At 46.5% G+C, this 19,350-nt stretch overlaps 1 protein-coding gene across 2 annotated transcripts; it reads right to left on the bottom strand.

The window, feature by feature from the left end:
* Nucleotides 1–9,713: 9,713 nt before the first annotated feature.
* Nucleotides 9,714–19,329, bottom strand: LOC105035506 (toMV susceptible protein tm-1(GCR26)). 2 transcript variants are annotated; one of them, XM_010911079.4, is made up of 9 exons: nucleotides 19,000–19,329; nucleotides 15,170–15,826; nucleotides 14,704–14,910; nucleotides 13,517–13,732; nucleotides 13,183–13,393; nucleotides 12,810–13,057; nucleotides 12,471–12,649; nucleotides 11,906–12,159; nucleotides 9,714–10,035 (listed from the first exon to the last, which is right to left on the bottom strand). In XM_010911079.4, exons 1-9 carry the CDS (start codon nucleotides 19,120–19,122, stop codon nucleotides 9,878–9,880), a joined length of 2,253 nt encoding a protein of 750 aa, XP_010909381.1. In that variant the 5' UTR covers nucleotides 19,123–19,329; the 3' UTR covers nucleotides 9,714–9,877. The 2 variants fall into 2 exon arrangements, 1 of the variants encoding a protein (XP_010909381.1); XR_830341.3 differs by lacking the exon at nucleotides 9,714–10,035 and having other exon boundaries at nucleotides 11,991–12,159; nucleotides 12,395–12,649; nucleotides 19,000–19,301.
* Nucleotides 19,330–19,350: the final 21 nt, after the last annotated feature.

Genomic DNA, 19,350 nt, shown 5'->3' with positions numbered 1-19,350 from the left:
TGGCGTCTGTCATCTCCCGAGAGTCTGCCCTAGCGAACGCCCTCTCGAGCTGTAGGCGCCTTCCGTTTCTCGCTCCCCAGGCCCCCAGAGCAAGATAGGTTAGTGCCCACCTTCCTCTTCTTACCGCCTAGGGTCCTCTCCTCCTTCCACTTCTTTTGTGTTTTCTCCTGAGTTGACCTCCGGCGTCTCCCTCCCTTCTCGGCTTGCTTTTTTAGGGTCCTTTTGGTTCTCCCCAAAGAAAAATGTCTTCCGATTCTTCTGCCCCCGTAAGTTCTGGGAGTTCTTCTGCTTCCAACCCCCAGGCCCCTGTCTCTGCGGACGAACCCGCGTTCGGGGCAGGGTCTCGCCCGGTTTTCGCACGGGCGCCATTCCTTGTTCGTTGACTCCGGACGAACTTCTTCTGATAAGGGCTCGGTACGGGATCCCTTCAGAGTACGACCTGGAGCTTCCTGGCCCCTCTGACCGGGCCAGCGCTCCCCCTCCTGGTCGCTTTTGTTTGTACCAGGAGGCATTCCGTGCCGGACTCCGGCTTCCGCTTCCTGCTTTTGTTGCCGCCTTCTTTCGTTTCTTAGACATTTCTCTCGCCTCTGTCGCCCCGAATTCCTTTAGGTTTTTGATAGGGTTTCTCTCCCTCTGTCATATAGCCGAGGTCCAGCCTTCCCTCTCCCTGTTCAGACATTTCTACACCTTCAAGCGCCATCCTTCAGCGAAGGACTGGTGGTACTTCTCCCCCCAGTTCGGTAAGAAGGGTTGCTGAAGGGCGCCCCTTCTTCGATTCACAACTGGAAGGGAAAATTTCTCTTCATTTACTGTCCGACCCTGGAACTGTGCCTGCCCCCTTGGGGGTCTCTGAGGGATTCCGTCCGTCGGGCTCCCAGCCTGGGAGAGGACGACCTTCAGGCCGCCCAGAAGCTCCTGAGTTACCCCGCTCCTTCCCTTCCAAACCTACTGAGGGAGCAGCTTCTCTTCAACATCGGCCTGAACCCTCAGGATCCAGCAAGTATACGTCTTTCCTTTTCTTGTCTTCTTCTTCCCTCTCTTTCTTTCTCTCTCCTTTTTCCTCTTTTTTCTTTCTTCTTCCTTTCTTTTTTTTCTTTTTTTTTTTTGGACTGATTGGTGCCGCTTTTTCCTTCTTCTTTCTTTTCCTATTTTTTTTTTTTTTTTTAGCAATGGACGCCGAAGCTACACGGATGCTCGCCAAGGCCATGAGAGCCCAGAAAAGGAAGGGCGCGGCGACTTCTGGCTCGGCGAAGAGGGCCAGGGTGGAGGAGACGAGCTTGGCCGTGCCCGTCCAGGCTACTCCGGCAATCGACATTCCTTCGGATGCCGAGCCAGCGGCCCCCCGGGCTCCCCAAGGAGCCCGCCGACCGAGGTCCCATTTCGGAGGTCCGCCCCGCGGAGGTGCCCGCCGCGGGGAGGAGGAGAAAATCGGTGGCCCGCAGGCCGAGCAGCCACCGAGCCGCCGCAGACGAGTCCGTCTGCTCCGAGGGGGGATCGGAGAACCCCTTCAACGACAAGGCTCTGATCCGTCGGCTGCTCGATGGTTGTATTCTGCCCGATGTCGTGGAGAGGATCGACCGTGCTGATCCCGAGCAGCGGGCCTGGGACACCTTGGGGTCCTTTCTTGAGGTAAGCGGATTTTTATTTGCTCAGTTGCTCGGTCTTTGTTGTAATTCTCCATCTGTCCTTGCAGATCGGGCACCAGCTCTTCGCCTATGTCGAGGCGTCGGGCCGCACGAGAAGGGATCTTCTTCGGGCGGAGGAGCGCTGCCAAGACGAGGTTGCTCGTCTTCAAGCGAAGACGGCCGAGGTGGCCGCCCTCCGGGAGGCCCTGGAGAGAGAGAGACAAGACCGGGAAGAGGAAAGACGAGTCCGGGAGGAGGAGAGGCGAAGCCTGGAGGAGTCGGCAAGGAAGGCGGAGGCCGAGGTCGCCCATCTGGCCGAGCAAACTCCGGTTCTGGTTTCGGAGGCCAGGACCCTTGCGGTGGAGGAGTTCAAGACCTCCGCGGAGATGAGGGAGCTGAACGTCCAGTTCGGCCTGGAGGCGTTCACCAAGGGGTTCGAGCTCTGCCGAGAGAGGGTGGCCAGCAGATACCCCGACCTTGAACTCGACTTTCTGGAGGAGTCTGACGACGAGGCCGCCCCTTCGTCCGCCGCTGCCGCAGTCGCACCCCCCGCGCCGGGCTCTCCACCCCCTGCCCCCGAGGTCTGAGACCTCCGACCTTGTATCTTTCTTTTGTCGCCATATTTCCTTTCCGCTTGTCTTCAAAATTAATCAATAAAGTCGAACTTCTTATTGTGGATGGCCTTTCCTTCCCCTGCTTCTTCTTTTCTGCCTTTCTTCTTGTAATGAGTTGGTCTCTGACGTTTGCATCTTCCGATGGCAGTGTCCCGCCGAAGCACTTCCCTTGCCCCTGGGGTCCCGCTGAAGTCAACTATCCAATGGCTAAAAAAGGAGGTCCTCCACCTGACGAAGAAGTTGAAAAAGTCGGAGGGCGAGCTCCGTCAGGCGAAAAAATGCTATTCCGAGGCTGCCGCTGAGGCCGCCCACTTCAGGAGTCTCCAAGTGAAGGCAATCATGGACTACAGCCGGAGGAAGATGAACTTCGCGAAGGAGCTCGAAGAATGCACGAAGAGCGCCAGCGACCGAACTTGGGCTCAAGAAGCCAGGATCAGTGCCCTTAAGGTGGAGCTATCAGCTGCAAAGAGGAGGATCGGCCAACTGGAGGGGAACTCATCCCGGCTCACAGCGCGGGATGAGCAGATATGGTCACAAAAAGTTTTCGACCTCCAGAGGCAGTTTCAAGAAGCTGAGGTGAGCCACGACGTGCAGCGGGCCAGCTGGCGCCGGCAGGTAGAAGAGTACAAGGGGAGATTCCGTCGATCGGCGGACGAGGTGATTCGTCTCCAGGGGCAATTGGTTACTAGGGCGCAGCTTTCTAACGCCCAAGATAACGAAGAGCTCCAAGCCCTGAGAGGCACTGTCGAAGGGATTTCTGTCTCCCTTGGAGAGAAGATAGCCGAACTTCAACAAGTAAAAATCCAACTGGGACTCGAGCGGAAGGCCGTCGCGGACGCAGAGGCGGAGTCCAAAGTTTTGCGGAAGTGGCATCGGGAAGCGGAGGCTGAGAGCCGGCGACTTCGTCAGGCGCTCCAGGATATGCTGCAAAAGAAGGAAGAACTAGAGGAAACAGTGGAGGGCCTGAGGCAGTCCTGGTCGAGGGATGGAGGTGATCACCCTAGGTTAGAGGGAGCAGGACCTCCTTAGAGTTCTTTTGTAGTCACCCCCTTTTTGTAGCTGCCTCCTTTTCTTTTCTTGTCGTTTTGTCCCTCTTTCTCTGGCCGTCCTGGCCCTGTAGTACATATATCGAAAATGAGAAAAAAGCATTTTGTGTTACCTTGTCCGCGCATAGCACCAATATTGTCGTTCGTTGACCCTTTCTCGTCGTTTGGCCTGTTTGGCTTAGAGGTCATCGTGGGAAGGGACTCTTCCCTTCCATCCGATCTCATCATGTGGCCAAGCCTCGCCACCATTCTTAACCCTTGCTGGCGAAGTAGCGGATGGAGCCCGGCTTTCTTGGCGGCAGAGCCCGGCTCCCGTAGGAGCCCGGGCGAAGCTTTCCTGGCGGCGGAACCCGGCTCCCGTAGGAGTCCGGGCGAAGCTTCCCTTGGCGGCGGAACCCGACTCCCGTAGGAGTCCTGGCGAAGCTTCCTGGGCCGGTGAGTAGTTTACCTGGGCGGTGAAACCCGACTCCCGTAGGAGTCCGGGTGAAGTTTACCTTGGCGATGGAACCCGGCTACCGTAGGAGTCCGGGTGAAGCTTTCCTTGGCGGCGGAATCCGGCTCCCGTAGGAGTCCGGGTGAAGCTTCCCTTGGCGGCGGAACCCGGCTCCTGTAGGAGTCCGGGCGAAGCTTCCCTGGGCGGTGAAATCTGGCTCCCGTAGGAGTTCGGGTGAAGTTTACCTGGGCGGCGGAGCCCGGCTCCCGTAGGAGTCCGGGTGAAGTTTACCTGGGCGGTGAAACCCGGCTCTCGTAGGAGTCCGGGTGAAGTTTACCTTGGCGACGGAACCCGGCTCTCGTAGGAGTCCGGGTCTTCCATTTTGCTTGAGCCGGCGCGAGGTTCTCGTTATCAGCCTGGCTTGTGGGGGCGCGTTAGGGCACTGTAAGGCCTCTCCCCCCTCCGGTCTAAAAGAACCGGGCCTTCAACTTTGCTCATGTCAGGACGAGGTCCTCCTCCTGTTCCTGACATGGCCGTGGGGGCACATTAGGGCGTTGCAAGGCCTCTCCCCCCATCCGGTCTAAAAGAACCGGGCCTTTGACTTTGCTCAAGTTAGGGCGAGGTTTTCCTCCTGTCCCTAACAGGGCTGTGGGGGCACATTAGGGCATTGTAAGGCCTCTCCCCCCATCCGGTCTAAAAGAACCGGGCCTTTGACTTTGCTCAAGTTAGGGCGAGGTTTTTCTCCTGTCCCTAACAGGGCTGTGGGGCACATTAGGGCGTTGTAAGGCCTCTCCCCCCATCCGGTCTAAAAGAACCGGGCCTTTGACCTTGCTCATGTCAGGACGAGGTTCTCCTCCTGTTCCTGACATGGCCGTGCTTTTGGAGGAATCATATCCGGTCATAATACATCCATGCTAGGTGGGAAGAGCATGTTAGCTAAAAAGAAAGGTAGATTCAAAGCGAAATAGTAAGCGATACATTTACAGTATTCCCGCTCCTTCTTGAGGCCCTCCGGCGACGGAGTCGATGGTCCCGATAGGAGGCCGGTCCCCGGGCTGCTCCTCCCTTTTCTGCGGTTCGGGCGGTGGGAGGGCTCTTGGCCGGTCTCCTCTACCCTCAGGCCGGCGGCGGATGAATCTGTCGAGCCGACCTCGCCGGATGAGCTCCTCGATCTCGTCCTGGAGCTGGATGCACTCTTCGGTGTCGTGGCCGTGATCGCGGTGGTAGAGGCAGAACTTGTTGGGGTTGCACTTCCCGGGGTGCGTGCGCATCCTCTCCGGCCTAGGGAGCAGCTCCCTGACCTCCATCAGTACCTGGGCCTTCGAGGCGTTGAGGGGGGCGTAGCTGCGGAACTTTCCTGGCGGGGAACCCCGCCGAAACCTGTTGTCCGGGCTCCTCTGCCTGCGTGCCCGGGGAGGAGTATGGGCGCGCTTATGTCCAGGAGGGGACCGAGAGCGAGGCCGGGCTTCCTTTAGCCTCTTCTCAACTGCGGGCTTACCAGAATCTCCCGCCTGACGCTCCCTCGCCGTCTCTTCATCCTTCATCTTGAAGGCCTCTTCCGCTCGGGCGTATCCTTCAGCCCGAGCCAGTAGATCAGCAAAATCCCTGGGGTACTTCTTCTCCAGGGAGTACAAGAGATCATTCTTCTGAAGGCCACCTTTCAAGGCGGCCATGGCAACCGACTGGTCCAAGTTCCGGACCTCCAACGCCGCGATGTTGAAGCAGTTGATGTAGGCCCGTATGGACTCCCCTTCCCTCTGCTTGATGTTGATGAGGGACTCCGAACCTTTCCGGGGACGTCGGCTGCTGACAAAATGGGCCACGAATTGGTGGCTCATTTGGTCGAAGGAGAATATGGTGCCCGGCTTCAGGGCCGAGTACCAGTTCCTTGCCGCTCCCTTCAAAGTAGACGGAAAAGCCCGGCACAAGATGGCGTCGGGAGCACCATGAAGCAGCATCATCGTTCGGAAGGCCTCCAGATGGTCCACCGGGTCCGACATCCCGTCGTAGCTTTCAAACTGGGGGAGCTTGAAATTCGGCGGGATCGGTTCCTGCATAATCATTTGGGAGAAGGGAGGGTCAGTGCAGATATCCTCACCGTAAGCGGGAGGTGCATGGCGGAGTTCTTCGATCCGCCGGTTCATCTCCTGGAGCCTCCGGTCCAGGAAGTCCTCTCGACTCCGAGTCTCGAGGGTCCTTTGGCAGAACGGGGGCAGGGATCTCCCAGGGGTGGAGTCGTGGTCCGATTGAGGGCTCTCCACCCTTGGATTCGCCTTCCCGGGAAGGACAGGGCGGCTGGCCCAGGTGGCCTGCCCCACCGTCGGGTTCTGGCATTCCGGAGATGCCCCTTCCGGATGCGCTGACGCCTGCGGCGGCTGCTGCTGCATTGCCTGTACGGCCTCGACGAGGCCCTTGACCTGCTGCGCCAGCAAGTCAAACTGCTCCGCGCCGACCGCCGTCGCCGGAGGGGGAGGAGGAGCTGGCTGAGAGACGGGAGGGGAGGCCGGAGCCTGAGACCTGGCCGCAGAGGCCGTGGACCGCCGGGTGGACGCCCTGCGCGGAGGCATCGGGTGTCGATCTCGCGGGGGAGGATTAGGAGTAGATGACGGAGAGATGGCCGGAGACGGCTCCGTCGAGCGCTCCTTCAAGAACAAGGGTGCTGCGAAGACACAGCCCTTCCTCTAGCGCCAATCCTGTTGGTGCAGAAATCCGCCTGCGTCGGAGAAGCTGGAGTTGAGGAAGCCGCGGTCGCCGCCGGGACCTGCAAGGGAAGTCTAAACCGGAGGTGGGGTTGCTCCGGCAAGACCCTCCGACGCTCAAGTCAGTTCTCTGCCTCAACAAGAATGGAGTGCTCGAACGGAGAGTTTAGCAAGTTTTGAGATAAGGCAAAAGAGCTTAAGGAATAACGTATCTGAGTTCCCCCTTTTATAGGCGGGGGAGGCAACGGACTGATGGCGACGTTTGTAACCGCCTGGTAGTGGGCCGCCCAGAGTCAGGGAAAATGATTGCGAAAGATAATGGAGCAGACACGTGGGCATCACCTCGACTTGCCACGTGGAATCTGTTATGAGGGGTGGAGCAGCGTCCGTCGTCAGGAGAATCACATGGTATCCGTCGCAGGAGGTGGAGCAGGTTTGTGGCCGTCACTGTGGCTTGCCAGGGGATAGTGGAGCTGTGCGGAGTCCGCCACAGGAAGTGGAGCAGGGCGGCTATGGCTGCTGCGGCTTGTCAGGGAATGATGATACTGCGTGGAGTCCGCCACAGGAGGTGGAGCAGGGTCGTGGCCGCTTTGAGGGTCTGTCAGGGGTCGTGGATCTGTTGATTGAAGCTCGGTAACGGCCGGAGCCCAGTTTCTGTTGAGGTGCGGGTGAGGTCCTCCTGGCGGTAGGGGTCGTGGGCCGAGCCCGGCTCCCGTAGGAGTCCGGGCGGAGCTGCTCTGATGTTGATGGCGGAGTCCGGCTCCCGTAGGAGTCCGGGCGGAGCTGCAACTGCTGTCGGCGGCGGAGCCCGGCTCTCGTAAGAGTCCGGGCGGAGCTGCGCGGCAAACAAAGTTAAGGGTGAAACCCGGCTCCGATAGGAGTCCGGATTGAGCTTACCAGCAGTTGATACTGAGAGTGGAGCCCGGCTCCCGTGGGAGTCCGGGCGGAGCTGCTCTGATGTTGATGGCGGAGTCCGGCTCCCGTAGGAGTCCGAGCGGAGCTGCAACTGCTGTCGGCGGCGGAGCCCGGCTCTCGTAAGAGTCCGGGAGGAGCTGCGCGGCAAACAAAGTTAAGGGTGAAACCCGGCTCCGAAAGGAGTCCGGATTGAGCTTACCAGCAGTTGATACTGAGAGCGGAGCCCGGCTCCCGTGGGAGTCCGGGCGGAGCTGTTCTAATGTTGGCGGCGAAGTCCGACCCCCGTAGGAGTCCGGAGGGAGCTGCGCTGATGTCGTCGGTGGAGCCCGGCTCCCGTAGGAGTCCGGGCGGAGCTGCGCTGCTAACAAAGTTAAGGGTGAAGTCCGGCTCTGATAGGAGTCCGGATTGAGCTTACCAGCAGTTGATACTGAGAGCGGAGCCCGGCTCCCGTGGGAGTCCGGGCGGAGCTGTTCTGATGTTGGCGGCGAAGTCCGGCTCCCGTAGGAGTCCGGAGGGAGCTGCGCTGATGTCGTCGGTGGAGCCCGGCTCCCGTAGGAGTCCAGGCGGAGCTGCGCTGCAAACAAAGTTAAGGGTGAAGTCCGGCTCTGATAGGAGTCCGGATTGAGCTTACCAGCAGTTGATACTGAGAGCGGAGCCCGGCTCCCGTGGGAGTCCAGGCGGAGCTGTTCTGATGTTGGCGGCGAAGTCCGGCTCCCGTAGAAGTCCGGAGGGAGCTGCACTGATGTCGTCGGTGGAGCCCGGCTCCCGTAGGAGTCCGGGCGGAGCTGCGCTGCAAACAAAGTTAAGGGTGAAGTCCGGCTCTGATAAGAGTCCGGATTGAGCTTACCAGCAGTTGATACTGAGAGCGGAGCCCGGCTCCCGTGGGAGTCCGGGCGGAGCTGTTCTGATGTTGGCGGCGAAGTCCGGCTCCCGTAGGAGTCCGGAGGGAGCTGCGCTGATGTCGTCGGTGGAGCCCGGCTCCCGTAGGAGTCCGGGCGGAGCTGCACTTGCTGATGGCGGTGGAGCCCGGCTCCCGTAGGAGCCCGGACGGAGCTGCACTTGCTGATGGCGGTTCCGCCGTGGGTTCCGGCTGTGGATATTTTATACCCAATAATATATATATATATATATGTATGTATATATATATATATATATATATATATATATATATATATATATATATATATATATATATATATACACACACATACATACATACATATATACATACACGTACATACATATATATATATATATATACACGTACATACATATATATATATATATATATATATATATATATATATATATATATATATATATATATATATATATATATATGTATGTATACACATACATACATATATATATATATAAAACAATACTCTATAAAGAAGTATTGGAGTGTTGCCAACTCAGCTTCTCAAATGAGTTTTGTTGTGCCACTTGAAAAGAACACGTCTTCATATTAAATTATATTATTAATGTATGATATTATTATATTCTTACAATCAAAATCTAACCTCTCTTCATATTAAATTATGTTAGTAATGTAGAGCATGATTATATTCTTACAATTAAAACCTATTTATATAGTTAGTTGAGGGTGTGAAGTGATCCTAAGAATTTGAATGAATATTATTTTATTATTTATATATAATTTTTTTCAATCTGATCAGATTTAGAAAAAAAATTATTTTCGTACATTCGATCCTATGTAATTAGCAGATCTTCGACCAGATCATATTTATTGTAAGTATCTATTCACACTTACTAACACGAGATTTGTTAAAAATCATGCATGTACATGCGTATTCTTCTGCTCACACCTGTTATTGTAAGTGGCGGCCTTGGCCCAAAAGCGTTTCAGAAACTCCTCCCTTCTCCGAAGCTCCATCCTTCTCTGGTCGCGGCCGATACCGCCACTGATTACCGGCCGATGATTGGATGGGCTGCCATCCGGAACTTCTCCAACAGATCCTTCTCCATCCCAGATCTTCACATCTGCTGATGCCACCGATGTAAGCCAAGCTGCATCCGGAGGCCCCACCAATCCCAGAGCCGTCATGGCAGCAACCACCGCTACAACATTTCCAAGCATTCCACCGTCTAGCTGGTCGGCGTAAAAGAAACAGATAAAACCCAGGAGCAAACCGAATAAATCAGTCGTCTCTCTAAATAGATGTCTTTCATAAATACAGCATTCTATTCCAAGGTTGACTTGCATGATATTCCATAAAATAAACCGGAATCAGCCCAAAACCTCCTATTACGAGCATGATCACGTGGAGCAGAGACCTAAAAACTTCCTTCAAATTAGATAATCATATATAATTTACTTAATTAGAAAACTTGCTTCCACCCAAGAAAACACTTTGACATAACAGATGCACTAAGTGCATTTTGCAAGATTTATGCCATCTTTATTTCTTTAACATTGTAAGTGGAAATAACGTCAAATAAAAGGTTTTCCATGTTACGATATGGAAATACACACAGCCTTACAGATAAGGGATACAATCAAGAAATTTAGTGCAAAACGGATTTAATCTCTCTTTATGGAAATGCATTTATACTGCTTGACAGTGTTTGTAATAGCTTGCTCAACTGGCAGCCTCTCCAAGCTAGATGCACCATAAAACCCATGAACCCCCTTGGTACTCTTTAGAATGAATTCAGCTTCTCGAGGACCAGAGATAGGACCTGAAGAAAAAATCAGAATACACACTTAGCAATCCCTTCCAACGGTACGTTTGCAAGAAAAGCTTATCTGAATAAGAGCTAGAAAGAAGCTTCTTGCAATTGCCACAGCTCAAAAACCCCTATTTTTTTTACTATAGAAATATCCAAGACATGGTACATCAGCACTACATAGTTGCATCTCGACAAAACTGTGTTGCATTGACATGGATGCTCAACGAATCATTTCCCAATACTTGAAATAAATTAAATTAAAGAAGCTCATACATAATTATTGACCTGATGGACAGATACTTCTTGTTGCTTGATCAAAGAGAAGTTTCTCATAATATGATTTCTGAGATTTCTTTTCAATGAAGCTTTTGCATTTCATTCCAATCTCTTTTGAATTGATGTCCATCATGTGTTAGTCTCTGAAACTTCAAATTTGGTTAAGCTGTTATCTCCACAACCAGTCAGAGAGGAAAGATAGACACCAAGCCATCCCACAACATTTGATAGGACAATATAAATTGCAAAAAGCCAGGGGCATTTTGCAAAAATGCTCGCTCACATTTTTATATTGTAACATCAGCCCTTTTTTAAAAATTTGTGAAATTGGCCAATTTTTAATTTTCTAACCAAAATACCCATGACCCAACTGCATGAGTATACACATCTGATAATCAAATTTTGCACTCTATAATATGTACATTAGTTGGCAAAAAGTGTGCACCCTTAAGATGTATATACTGACCCACATTTTGTGCATTGATGAATGTATGCGCACTACTTAGCCTAATATGTGCATTGCACTACCATGAATTGTCTACCTATGTATCTAGATGGTCAGATATAGTTCAAATTGTGAACCTAGTTATTTTATATGTGAACAACTTGCTAAACTTGCTTGACCTAAATGTGCACATTGATTGGTTATTCTAGATATGTGCACCATATCCTCTCAGATATGCCTGCATAATATGAGACCATAGGCAATTCAGTCGGAAAAGTTGAAAAGTAGCCGGCTCCACAAAAAAAGAAAAAAAAAGGAAGAGGGGAGGCGTTCCAGCAAATATAAAAATGTGCAGTCACTTTTGTAAAATGCCCAATCCAAAACAGGAGTATTTTCTGGCCCGGTGACAGAATCTAGAGCAATCATGGCTTCTAAATTATGGTTCAATACATCTAACTGAAGATGATTTTTTTTCCAATCAAAATGACAGCCTTCAACCTGTTTCTTTATGAATTTGATGGCATGCTTTAGCATGCCAAAGATAATTAATAGTTATCCTGTGGCATGTGTTTCCAGAGGCAGACACTTCATGAATATCTCTTTTGGCATATTATTTATATAATTATGCGAGCATTTTCCCCTAATTTTTCCATCAAACTAGTTTGTGCATTGATCGTATTGAAGTCATATGCTACTTGCATCACATACATTTTCTCAAATAGTCCCAATAGCTAACAAAACCCAAGTCTCAAATAGTGCCAATAACTAACAAAGGCAAGTCTGGATCAATGTTGCACCCATTGTTCTTTTTAAATAAATGCATTTTACATCAGGTAAATTCATCCACACTATCTACAACATCAAAGATCAGTTGTATGTGGAAAAATAGACCCATGACTTGTTTTTGTCCATCCACTCTTAAGATTTATCAACGAAAATGGAAACTTATTTTATAAGAGCTGGTTTCTAATACTATAAAAAGTTAAGGAAATATGATAAACATATATCTTTACTTCAATATAAGGTTCAAGAAAACCATTATGTACATGAATTATAGCAAAAAGGAAACAGCTAAAAGCACAACTGCCTGAAAATGTTCTATTTTGTTATAATTTTATGCTGTAAGTTTGTTTTTTTTCAGGAATCTATGAAGAGTACCTCCATGGCAGAGAACAATAATATTAGGATTTATTCCAACTGCAGCATCTGCAACAGCTTGAACACAAAGCACACAGTCATCCAGGGAAAGAGCTGTTTTTGCACCAATAGACCCGGATGTTGTTAGACCCATATGTGCCACTATAATATTAGCGCCGGCTTTGGCCATTGCAACAGCTTCGTCTTGATTAAACGCATATGGAGTTGTCAAGAAGCCTATTTTATGAGCTCTGTGTATCATTTCCACCTCCAAGCTAGCAAGGCACCAAAAAAGCAGTAAGTGACTTGAATTACAAAGCCGAATTACAAAGCATTAGGGAGATAAGTGAATGCGGTTTCATCTGATTACAAGGGTAATTATTAACATAAACATGACAGAAGCCATGGATAAAAAATCCCTTGTTGTCATTTGAAATGAGATATACTCAAATGTGCAGGTAATTAGCAGATAAAAAAAAGCCCTCTATAAGAAACTGGGTTAGGAGATACCGCCCAATGCAGAATGCTAGTAATAATGGCATGAACACAAGAAAAGTGCATAATTACGACACATCTTGTGGCCTACCCATAGCCCATTCCTGTCTCTTCTAGGTTTTGGCGGAAGTTACCATCAAACAGTCCAACTGTTGGAAAATTCTGCACCCCAGAAAATCCAGTTGCTTCCAACTGCTTTAGAAAGTGATCCATTCGACGAAATGGATCGGTAGCACATACTCCAGCAAGAACTGGCACCCCTTTTACCACCTATACATGTCAGATTATCATTATAAATAGCAAATATAAGCATGGAAAGTGAACCATTTGTTTCAAATATTTCAATAGAACTATTTCCAGCTAAGCTGCAAAAGTGCCAGCAGCCTGCAGACCCTTTTCCTCAGTTTCACAAAAATAACAGAGAACTTACAGGCAATACTTCACTGGCCATGTCAAGAACAACTGCATTAGCATCTGCAAATGGCAATAATCCTGCTAAGGAACCCCTTCCTGCCATCCGAAACCGTCCAGAGTTGTACAAGACTATCAGATCCACGCCACCTGCTTCTTCAAACTTTGCAGATATGCCTGTCCCAGCACCAGCCCCTATTATAGGCACACCTTTACTTATCTGTTGCTTTAACTGGTGTAGTATTGTCTGTGTCCTCTGCAAAGTTTCTGTCAGGGCAGTTGGCAAATAAATACCCACTATAAGTTGTAATATTGAGTATGTTTCATGAGACTAACTAATACCAAAGAATGCAGAATATGTTAAAAAAAAAAAAAAGAGGATCATTGAATACCTGGTTTCGCATCGGGAAAGTCTATTGGAGTTCGCCAAATGGCTTGGTCATCTGAAGTACTTCTTTCCTTATTTATGCTTTGCCTCTCTTCAAAACTAGCATTTTGTCGTGGAATTGTCTTTCTAGAGAAATTGGTATACATCTCCAAGAATAAGTTAACCAAGGCGTCTGCAAATTCGGGATCATTAATATGGTGTGGAAATATCTTCACCTATTAAAACAACGATTTAATTTTGAGATGGTATACATATACAGGTTGTGAATGAAACTTGCAACAAAGATCATGCAAGTGTGGTGTACAGAAACATTCACTTAAATATTGAAAAAAAAAAACCTTTCTTTCTTCGCATTTCTCCACAAGTTTATCTAATTCATTTATAAGAGCAGATGTGGCCTCGGGATCATGAAATGGCTTCCCAGGTGCATCAAGAGCCGAAACACCCTTCTGTGGCAAACAAACACAAATCCTTGATGATGATTTATTCATTTTCTCAGCTATAAACCTGGCAAACTTCTTATTCTCTTCCACGGTAGTTCGCATTAGAGAAACCTGCAAATTGTTGACATTGTTAGCTCCACTTCTCAATGCCTGGTTAAGGATCAAAAATCGCCTCCAAAGAACGAGAAACATTAACATCTAAAATAAATTATTGTCAACACAAAACCAATGGTCATATGAGCTTAAGGATTGGAATAATCAGGTGTAGTTCTTCTTTAGATGATTAGTAAGTAGAACAATTAACATTGGATGTTTAGACCAGCAGAAACAGATTATAGATATAACAGAATTAATAATGGAATCAATCTCTAAGCATACATCAGCCAAGCCTTCTTAAAAGATAGCAGCATGCATGCAATGAATCACCATGAAAAATTGATAAAACTTCCCATTTACAAGGTTAATGGTGTTTAATTCCCATATAACCCCTCCAAACATCAAAATCACAGGAGAAGCCCTCGCTTTACTAATCTACCCATCCTCTAACAGACCTAGTAATGTGAATTTTCTCTCAAGCTAAGCTATCACAAAAGACAGAAAATATTATCTGGACATGTCTCGATTAGTCACCTACAAACTTTTATATGCATGAACCTTGAGCTCTTAGCTTTCTATTTAGGAAAAAAAACTGGCTTCTCCTTTTGATAAGCTCTTTTTTTTGTGCTCTTGTACCATATACTCTCATGCAAGGGAAAATAAAAAGGTATATAACAAGCATTATAGAAAGAAATGGTCTGACACAAATTCAACCAAATTTACTCTGTAACAGAGCGATGGAACCTTGGCCTTCAATTATTCTAAAATTCCATTTAACCAAAGAATCATCAAACAGGAGATGAATCAGATTCAATGGTACTCATATTCATATGATAGGGTACCATCAGCAGATGCATGTGGAGATAAAATTTTTCAGATCAAGAAATCAGAAACAGGAAAGCACCCAGCAAGCTTGTCTATCTGCAAAAGTGGAGCAGCGGACTACTCATAAAAAATATAAGAACTTGAAGAAAGTGAGATCAAACCTGCTCGTTGTGTACATGGATCTTTCTTTGTTGAAAGATGGAAGGTATCGTATGTTTTGCTCCAAAGTTAACCATATCTAAGGCCCCTACGCTAAGAACTAAAGGGACCTTTTTCTCTATTGTGGCATCAAATCGTGTATCGTCACAAGCCATGACACCACCAACAATATGATCAGCAATTTCAGTTGTTGTGATGTCCAGGACACCCTACATCCATCCAATAGAAAAAAATAGTTAGATAAACCAAATCTTAAATGCAAGAAAAAGCCAATGGAAGTTAGATGAAGCCCACAAATGTGCTAGCCACTTAAGCCTATAAGCAGGGCTGGCAGCCAATAAAGCCTTATCAAACAGCAAACATGAATATTCTGATGGCCCAGATCCATAGAAGAAAGAAGCTGACATGTGAAAGCAAGCACGTTAACATTTTCAAATTCTACAATGCAACATTATATGATGATTGTACCTGTATAAAGCCTTCTCTGACAAGATCTTCCATAGCTCTGCCACCAACTCCAGTGGCATGAAATACAAGTGTCTCAAACCCATGTTTCATCAGCCTTTCTCTCACAGCACTTACACATGGAGTTGTAACTCCAAACATAGTTATGCCAACAGTCGGTTTCTTAGTCATTTCACTAGGATCATCAGATATCAACAATTTTCTAATAACCATTCCAGCAGCAGCTGCTCCAGCATTAGACAATACTACCCTGCTAACATTGTTGACCCCACAGATGTCGACAACTGATGGAAACAGTGTGAGATCAGATGTCCCAATGTAAGGTTCAGTTTGACCACTAGCCACAGTAGAGACAATGAGCTTAGGCACTCCTAGAGGAAGAGATCTTAATGCAGGAGCAATCAAGGAAGTTCCCCCACTGCCACCAAGGCCTATAGCTCCAACAAGGATGCCATCTTCATGAGCTTTCTTTAGGAAACACCGAAGAGCCTTGCTCATTATTGCAATTGCTTCACCTCTGTCATCTGGAAGCTTGTAAGGAGAATGCCCTTCAATACCAAAATAGCAGGAAAGAACATCCTCCCTGCTCACAAAAGAAATGTCTTCCAAACTTGCTATTTTCTTCTTATCAGTGGAGACATCGATCACACTAACTTGCACCTACCATTTCCATATAAAAGAAGATTCATGTCACTTCATCAGTACTTCAAGAGCATGCAGTTTTCCAAACAATCTTAACTTTTAGGATCATGTTTCCTCCATCCATCAGGAATAATCCCTAAAAGTTCTTTGATGTAAGCAGTACACAGCCAGAAAAGAACCTATATTTAGTAGAGATATCTCATGATAATTTGATAAATAGCATATGGAAACAGCAACAACCAGAATCATCAGATAAGGAGATTTCAACTTCATTGATGTGAATGAAGCAAATCATAAATGTAAATAAAATCCTTGCTGATAATATCCATTCCAAGTTCTTAATTTTACTCCAGCCAGTGCAAACCATCTAGCTGGTACAAACAAAATAAGCAAGTTCCAGTAGCTAATTGAGACTTCAATAGCTTTCTTTCACTTGAAAAGAAACAACTTTTTGCTAGTAGCAATTAATTAACAATGAGGTGCTATGCATCTAAAGCAAACAGTATAACTTTAATGATATACACTGAATAAGATTTGATACAGAAAATTAATTGTTTATGCAATAATTAAGCTGATCCTTAAATCTTGAGTCTTAAGCCATTAAATTTTGACAGTTTCAGTGCAATGATATAACATCATCATTAATGGAGCACTTTCAGGAACTCATGCCCACAAATAACTTCCTTTTTTTAGCCTTTTGGTGCATAATCAGTGGATAAAATACCATGTTCGCATGAAGATGACCTAGGAGAGGTTCCGCTGCATGGATGTTTCCATCAGATGTCCCAATATAGAGGTAGGCAATACTATAAGCTTGTTGCTTGTGTTGTTAATAAATCATAGCCATAACCAACAAGTCAGATCCTAATTAATCACTGATCACTGTTCAACAAAAATATTAGATCTTTCTTATAACATCTATGCAGATTTTTATAGTTCTTCCCCTCATTTACGTAACTTTCAACACATACCCAAGCCCAACTCCTTACTAAGATCATTATGGTTTTGATTCCACATGCCCATGAGATCTAAATTGGTTCTCACCAATTCATCTCTTGATACAGCTCCATAAATCCAGTAAACATGTGTAATTTCTTTTACCTACATAAGCACTTTATAACCATCTTTGCAACGCTTATATTACTATGAGGGAGGCCCCATTTTTCACCATTCTGTTCCAAGAAGCACTGCTATTATCACCCCCAAAATTTTTTTCTTCACCTATTGAAGATATGTGATGATCATCTCCATCCATAAATCCAAAGAATATTCTACTTCATCCATTCACTGTTTTACAAATATCTGTAATCTGCCTCTCATTTTCTTCTGTGTCAAAAATCAAAATATTAGAATAATCACATGGGAATATCCCCTGGCAATCCATTTTAATTGAGGTCATTATCACTTTTATCCCTATTACTCTTGCAGTTCGCTTATTCTACTATGGAAAAGCATCATCCAACAATAGTTTCCACCATAGTTTCAATTTAGCACTCAAATCCACAATTCTTCCGAAGGGAAGAGGCATTTGAAAATGACTATGATGGACTAGATTTGTAATAGTTTACAGGCCTCATGAGCTTCATAAATTTCCTTGCTACTCTTACAGACTGTCTATAAGAGAAGACACATGGCCTTTTGTTCCTAACATGGATCATTATGGTAATTTAATGAGGATTTGCTGCTAGACTCATCATAGTAATGTCATCATTTTAAATCTTTTGAGATGAGGCATATGAATTGATAGATGCAGTTCTGCATTCCATACCTTTAATTCACTTACCATTCTAGCTCTATGTTATTAAGAGTTTATATACTGAAAACATAATGCTTTTTTAGTAAGATGGTAGCATAGCCTCATGTGATATGCCATCAACATTGGTGAAAAACTTATAATTTTGGAGAAAGACAGTGCTTTTTTTTTTCCCCTTTTGTGATACTGGGAACAATTAGTAAATGCTGGAGCTTGAAGAAGTTGCCAGCAGAAATGTAAAATGGAGAGACAAATGAAGCTGCTTATTTTAGAAAGTAAAGAAAACTTTTCGTGAAAGGAAATAGTACTTATTTTGTAGAGATTAGCAAATCTCATATCATGTCATAAAAATTATAAAGAAGGGTGGGAAGTAAATGTGGTTTATCAGTTTCCTGTCCAATCTAAGTAGAGATGTTTGACTTACAGACATGTGGCACAAGGGCTTTGGTGTTACAATACAGATAGCATCATACAAGGGAAGATCCCTCCATTGTTCATATATGGAATTCATACGCACACTTACCTCATGAATCAAAAAATAGTATCCGCATATGACTACAACAGTAGCTAGAACTAGAACACAATAGCTCCTGCATGACTTGTGTAAACAACCAAAAGTTAAGAGATAAACCTTGGTGTGGGACAATGAAGACCAGAAATCATCACCATTCTCTTGAGAAATAACTGGCAATAACCACAACTTATGTGTACCAAATGCTAAAGCTTTTGTTGAATATATACAGATCAATTTTTTTTGAATTTAGGAAAATGAAATATCTGAAAGCCAGTTTGCTTGAAGTCAACAAAAACTAAATCTTTTTGTATTGCATATACTTCATGCAATAATTTGAAAGATCAAAATGGGAGTGGACATAACCCAAAAACCAATCTTAACACCTAACTAGAAGGGTTTAACACAAAGTAACATCTTTTCATATTATATTAAATCCACGCAACCATTTGAAATATTAAAATCGAACAACATGCAATCCTTGAATCTCGATAAAAACTTCAAAAGACAGAACTAGGCATGAAAAAAAAAAATGATTCATCCTAACCGGTTCAAGCTCATTAGGGTAAGTAATCCACTTTAAACTCGAAACAGACACACTATTACTAATCAAGATGCCAAGAATTCAGAAAATGGAGCATACTCCTCGGTAAATAACCCTTAATGAATCCTAACACCAAACTGATAGCATTGAACTGTTACCAAGTTTTTTTTTCCTCATGAATGAAGACATCCTATACGAACAGAGGCATCAAAGAAGTGAAGTGGAGATAGATTCAACGGAACCAGTTCAAAGATTCCGTTCAGAAGAAATCAAGAAAACAACAATTCAAGAATCGCGAAAAAGACGCACCATTACCCATTGGGAAGTCAAGAAATCAAGAAACAGGACGAAACCACGAAGAATCCGGAGATCTTTCTTGATACCTTGAAGGAAGAACCCTTGGAGACGGTAATGAGATCGGATCGGATACGCTCGGAGAGGAAACGGAGCTCCTCCAGCTTGGTGTCCGCCGTCCCGATGCAGAAGACCTTCTTCACTTCCCCCATTTAATTAGGGTTAAGGTTGGCGTTTCCGGGATCGGAGGCAAAGAGGGGAAGGGATTCTTCACCCTTTTCGATAGATCTCCCGCTGCTTTCTTTCTTTCCTTCTTTACTCCGGGAGTTGGTAATGGGAGTGGGCTTGGAGTTCCGTTGAAGCAATGTCGGTAGGTGCAGTTGCTGTGTCCCGGGGCAGCGTAGGCTGAATAGATTGTGAAATGAAATGAATGTTGCGCA

The sequence above is a fragment of the Elaeis guineensis genome, chromosome 13 (assembly GCF_000442705.2).
Source record: "Elaeis guineensis isolate ETL-2024a chromosome 13, EG11, whole genome shotgun sequence".
Lineage (NCBI taxonomy): Eukaryota > Viridiplantae > Streptophyta > Magnoliopsida > Arecales > Arecaceae > Elaeis > Elaeis guineensis.
Note: the sequence above shows the minus strand (reverse complement) of the source record. Positions and strands in the feature narration are given on the sequence as shown.